This window comes from Neopsephotus bourkii, unplaced genomic scaffold (assembly GCF_033783945.1).
Source record: "Neopsephotus bourkii isolate Nb327-2 ecotype Australia unplaced genomic scaffold, CSIRO-AGI_Nbou_v1 NB_1488, whole genome shotgun sequence".
Taxonomy (NCBI): domain Eukaryota; kingdom Metazoa; phylum Chordata; class Aves; order Psittaciformes; family Psittacidae; genus Neopsephotus; species Neopsephotus bourkii.
This window is the reverse complement of record NW_026901964.1, coordinates 512,307-518,347: the sequence shown is the minus strand read 5'-3', so window position 1 is coordinate 518,347 and position 6,041 is coordinate 512,307. Positions and strand designations below refer to the sequence as shown.

Here is a 6,041-nt window from a genome sequence, read left to right as displayed (position 1 = left end):
AACGTGTAGCAAAGCTTTGACAGCTTTGGTGTTCTTGAGAAAAAGTGTTACAATGGTAAAATGGCTAAATGGCATTTGTTCCCTCGACTTAAGTTTCCCAGCAAGTTTGTGCCCAGTCTTGTCAACCTTTCCCACACGTATCTGGGAAAAAAGTGCAGTTCTTAATACTGTATTTCTGGTAAACCACACTTTCATCAGCACAAAAAGCAGATATGTATAAGCGTATGTCTGATCTAGAAATACTGTAGGTAGATATGCAGACATAAAACTTATGTGTCATGTATGTGATATATATGTAGTGGCTATGCTGTCCTTTCAACTCCATTAAAGTCTGTAGAAGGCATTTGTTCTTCAACACACTGCAGGTTTTTTCAAAACCTTAACATACACCTTGGTCATTAAAGTTTGTTTTCTATAATAGCTTGCAGACCGAGACCCTAGCTGGCTAACCTAATTGCTTACTTTGAAAGCTTCAGAGCAAACCCACAGCTTTTCAGATAGAAAAAAGATTGTTGGTATTAGATTATTGTCAGTACACTGGTTGCATGGCCTGCTTAGACTTTAAAAGGTTTTGGAGTGTTTTGAGTAGTCCCTTGGCATTGAAACAAAACATTTGATATGACCTCACATCTCGGAGCTTTGTCACATCTGCTGTAGGAAGCCAACAGGTGTGATGAAAAACCTCTGGGTGGCAAAGCAGCTCTGTCCAAGAGGCAGGCAATGGATTTCACTGAGATCTGGGAGGACATCCCCTCACTGCTTTGCACCTCAACCACCCATACAACTCCAGTAAATCGGGATATATCTCCTTGTGAAAGGGGGAAAAAACCCCAGATCAACAGAAGAAAGAACACAGACTGTCATCAGTTATTAATGGAATCCCAGGAAAGCAAGTTAGGTGAGAATTTAGCCCACCTTTTGCTGTAGAGAAAACAATGATGGTGCATTGACACTAGACATGGCAGGACCATTAGGAATCCCAACTGCAAACTGCTGAATATCCCCCTATAAAATGACAGGAAAATCTGTGGGGTTCGGATTAAACCCAGCAGAAGCAAACACGAAAAATCCCAGTGGATGACCAACCTCATGGTCCAGTGGGAGATGTTCCCATCCTTTGCTCAGGTCCTGACAGACTGCAGTTTGTCTTGTACGCTGAAGTCAATCCATCCTACACACAGTTTCTGGTACTTCCTGGTGTATAGAGGGACTAAGCTATGCACAAATCCTGGTCTGGATAAAGAATAATGCCATGTAGCTCTCTATTATTTCCTGGAAGCTGACAAAAGGGGTCGATGCTTGTGTCTGTCAGCACTGGTGGGGTGGGTGTTATTCTTCTGTGGGTTTTGGGTTTTTTAATAGAAAGAGTGTTATTCATGAGGTCCTCTACTGATGATCACAAGTGAGTTGGAGAAACAAGGGGTTTGACGGTGAAGAAAATCGTCCATATTTCGGTCCCTTGCCCTTGTGTGCTACCTGACCTTCTGCAGCTCTTGTCTCAGCCAGGAGGGCAGGGGTTGCCCCAGCCTGTGCAACAGTTTGGACAACTCCACGTTGTGGTCTCTGTAGTAGCTCGACAGAAATTCTCGAGACTGAGGAGGATGGGGAAAAAAGAAAAAAAAACAACAGTCAAGGAAGGAAACCCACCCAGGAGCTATGCACTGCTCCCAGGAAGGGGCTCAGTGTGGCTAGTTTTGGAATCAAACAGCTCAATATCCAAACATGTTAACTTGAATCTCTGGAAAGCCCTTACCTCTTGGTCCATTGGTGGGTATTTCCGACCTTTGCTTTTTCCCAGGCACTTTGTTTTCCCCCCTTCCAGTAACTGGCACCAAAAGCCTTTCTGAGGGTCAAACCTGTAGAGGATTATATTTTTTAAAGACCTCACTACAGAATAATCCTCCAGCTACTAAGACATCAGTGTTAGCCAACAAATGTTGCTGTCCACATCTCTTTAGATAACGGAAATACTGAGGACAGAGTGGGAAACAGCTTTCCTGTCTTGTGAAAGCTCCAGTAATTTATTTTTTTTTCTGCACAAATTTTCTTTAGAAGTGGCTCAAGGTTAGAGGTTTTTCACATTGTGCTTTACCTACACTAGCTAGTTTAGCTAGTTTTTATTCTTCTTGTTCAGCACATAGATTACAAGTTTTAAGTGTTGATCTGGAGGATGCCAGTCAAGGTCCTGAGCCTCAGTCTCAAGGATCTTACACAGCCCCAGTCCAGACTGTGACTCATATTTTGTTGTCTGGTTTTGGTCAGAGATTTTATTAGTGTCAAACTGCTCCATGTATCCCTGTGGGATGGTAATGTTTTGATCAATTTACACTTGAAAAGAACTTTTTGCTGAAAAAAAATTTATAATCTCTTTCTCTGGAATTAGATGTGCTGTATTCTCATGACACCACCAGCTGTGCTAAAGGACAGCTGCCCATCTTTCAGCTGGATCTGATGCTGTCACTGGTCAGCACTGTCAAGGTGAGAGGGGCTAAAAAGGGCAAGCGTCTATTTGCTGGCTTCAACAGGCATGGGCTCAGTCCCTAAGTCTACTTGTACAGAGAAGTGATTATTGTGTGACTACCACATGATAAGAAATATCATACTGGCAGGTTTTATGTTGTTTTTTGAGTGAAGTAAGCAGTGTTCAGGTCTACTGAAAGAACTGTGGTTTGATTGGTAATTTAACTGCACCTGAGAAGCTAGTGGCTCCATATCATTAGATCTAAATGTAATTTTCATTCCAAAGATGGCATTAGAGCATAAACACTGTCTTAGCAGTCATATCTGAAATACGCAATTTGATTTGGATGTCTAAAATTCAAAGATACAGGAATTTTAGATTAAGGCTTTAAAGCACATACTCACTAAGGAATGAACAACATGCAGCCTTAAGTACTGAATTTATTGCTGCAGGACTTGCAGCATGCATAAAACATTAGCAAGGTTTGGATTTCTGCTATTCAGCAGATGTTTGAAAAGGATGAAGTAAAATCAGCTGGAACAGGTTGTTTATGAGTTACAGACTACCTTGTTGCCCTAGGTCTAGCCATACAACATGGGTGCACCTGCAATTTGCCACTATGCATAAGTGAACTGATTTCTGGAGAAGGGTGAACCTTCTGCACATTTTCTTGCCCGACTCTTTATGGCAGGCCTGACCCTTGTTTCCTAAATTCTTTTAGTAGCTGTATCGATTAAAAATAAATAAATCATTGATTAAATAGATATATCAATGATAAATTTATTTCTGCTTTGGCCTTTTCCATCTGCTCATTGTATGGCAAAGTACTTGAGCTGGCTTGCACTAATTTCCCAAAAGAAGCAGCAATATAGTGTGCTGGGAAAGGAAAACTGCAAAACTGTGCACCAAACAATATTTCTGCCTCAGAAGAAACATATTGAACGGATTTGGGTGGGGGAAAAGAGGGTAAGACAGCTAGGGCTGAATTCAGTCAATGCATTCAGGCATTATGAAACTCTCAAACCGTAATTGGGCACAATGGAAGTATTTATTTGAAAATAGTGATAGTTTTAAGGCTAAAGTTACAAGTGAGCTCTTTAAAGCAGCGAGCAGAAGCCTCTCCTCCAGGCTTGGTTACCTTTTCATCCCTTACAGAGCAAGGCTGTGGGAGGTGCAGGGCTGAACCTGGACACCTTTACGCTCACCCCGCCTCTTGGGAAGTCAATACCTGATGCTAGAGGCAGGGTGGGTGCCTGTGAGGGCAGAGATAATGCCACCATGAGGATCCTTCTGTTATCCTCTGACAAATGTTGCAGTGCTCCAAGAGAAAACATTTTCTTAAGCACACTCCTCTAATCCTGCCTTTTCCTTTCGTTCCTGTTCTTCACAGGAGAGAAAACGAGGGAAATCTCCTCTGCGAGGCTGGTGGATGTGGAGCTGCTTCCGTGGCCAGAGCATGGTGTGAGGAGCCAGGCTAGAGGAAAAGGCATTTTGTCCTAGGTTTCTGTTCATAAAGTTCAGACACTTTAAAATTTTAAGCTGTCACTCCCTGTGAAAATGAGTTTGGTGGGGGAGAGCTGGGAAACATCTCTTCAGTGCCATAGTGGGAGCTTCATGCAGACAACTAGTTTCCCTCTCCTAGCGTTTTGTGGGTTACCCTAACATCTACTGATGGCATTGCATGTGAAAGCCTTGCAACATTAGTTGATTTTCCTCATTTCTTTTCACTACTCTAATCTCTCAGGTCATGGATTCATAGAATCACAGATGGATTAGAGGGGACATTTAAAGGGCATCTTGCTCCAGCCTCGCTGCAGTGAGCCAGGGACACCTTCCATGAGACCAGGTTGCTCGAAGCTCCACCCAACCTGACCTTGAACACTTCCAGGGATGGGGCACCTACCACCTCTCTGGGCAACTTGTGCCAGGGTCTTACCACCCTCATTGTAAAGAATGTCTTCCTTGTGTCTAGTCTGAATTTAGGTCCTCTTTAGCAGTATGTGTAAGAAGCAATGACCTAGTTGCCCATCTCAGCTGTGGCTCTTGCTAACCTGACATAATGTGCAATTCTCTCCAGATGCCTGAGCCCCTTGTCTCCCCTCTGCTGTCTTCTTCCACTGGCTCTGATTAGTACTTTCCTTCTGCCTGGGTTGATTTTACTCTCCTATAAGATGTTCGCATAATTACTCAGGGTGATGAACTTGTTGCTCCCTAGTGTTTGCAGGTCTGGGTCCTCAGGCTGCTTTGTGACAACTTTAAAAATCTGTGGTGTACAGTTATTAGGCAGTAATGACAAGGAGCAATCCTATGCAATCTTTTTTTACTTTGACAGTCCTACCATAAAGTGGCTACATTGTTCAGTGCATTTTTCAATTCAATCCTAAATCTGTACAGAAGTGTGTGCTCCCACAGCACATTTGCATTCTTGGTGCCTCTAAAAAGTGATTGCATAATTTTATAGTTGTGTTTACAATCCATTTTTCCTGTCCAAACAAATAAGAGGCCGAAGTTTATCCCTTGTGTCTGACTCTGCTGGCTTTAATTTAGTTACAGAAAAGAAGATGTATGTATGTGGGTGTGTATTTAAACACCCAAGCGGAAGGCACTGCAGATGTGCGGCAGCAATTATTCAAAGATCAGTAGTTCAGTTGTGGACTCAAATTCCTCCTCTATTTCAGCTGCTTTGGAAAACAATGACTTAAAAAATTACATTGTCAAATCTAAAATTTGTCCTTTAGAAAAAGATTTTGGCAGAGCAACATTCTTAAGGCCCAAAGACCAGCAAGCACTCAACTCTCTCTTTAAACCTGTTGCATAAAAAACCAGAACCCTCTTGGTGAAAGAAACATTAAACAATCGTGAGAGGAGGCTGTGTGGGGTTACTGGAAAGCCTGTGGTCTCCTTTTCCCCTCACTTTTCCTGGTACCAGCCTTCAGGGAAGGTAAGGTACAGGCTTTGCTATTTCCCACCCCACATGCAGGCTCATGCTTTCTGCTTGCACACTGACTTGGCAAAACCCCCTACTGCAGTGCCAGGCTTCTCAGCACATAGATGTTCCAGGGCTCTCTGAGCCCAGCACTTTGGGCCATAATGGGATGATGCTCCTCCTATGTAGAGGCTCAGTACAAAAGCTACTTACAATTTTCTGCCAGTTTAAGAAGCAAGAAAGTAATTCAGCCCACCTTCCACCCCTGCAGAGACTGTCTTCCTGTGGGGAACTGAGAAGACTCAGAGCACCACACAGGCCATTACTCCCCTTGCATGGGGAAAGCTTCACCTTCCAGGTAATGAGGGTGAGAAATGTGATAGGGCTCATCATAGCTGCCTTTGCTAGATCTGAACCAAAGGCTGTGGGAAGTCAATCAAAGGGCTTTCCATATATGAAAATGGGATTAGGAAATTATATATTTAGTCCATGTTAAAAGGAAATTGTCAAGAAACTATATGACCAGACAAATCTTCTCATACTGGGCAATTCTAACCCAGTGTCTGTCACTAGACTCCAACAAGAATATGGTAACAACCTTTAAGCCAAATTTTTCACACCTGACCCTAGGTGGTCTTCAGGTTCTGAAGACTA

At 43.0% G+C, this 6,041-nt stretch overlaps 1 protein-coding gene across 1 annotated transcript in view; it reads right to left on the bottom strand.

Annotated features, from left to right (window-relative positions):
* Window positions 1-1,322: 1,322 nt before the first annotated feature.
* LOC133220862 (bifunctional heparan sulfate N-deacetylase/N-sulfotransferase 4) overlaps window positions 1,323-6,041 on the bottom strand; it is a 99,899-nt gene continuing 95,180 nt past the window's right edge. The window contains exons 13-14 of the mRNA XM_061369265.1: window positions 1,754-1,856; window positions 1,323-1,592 (exon numbers count right to left, since the gene is read on the bottom strand). Coding sequence (XP_061225249.1) covers window positions 1,473-1,592; window positions 1,754-1,856 — 223 coding nt within the window. The 3' untranslated portion in view covers window positions 1,323-1,472. The remainder of the gene's footprint in view (window positions 1,593-1,753; window positions 1,857-6,041) is intronic.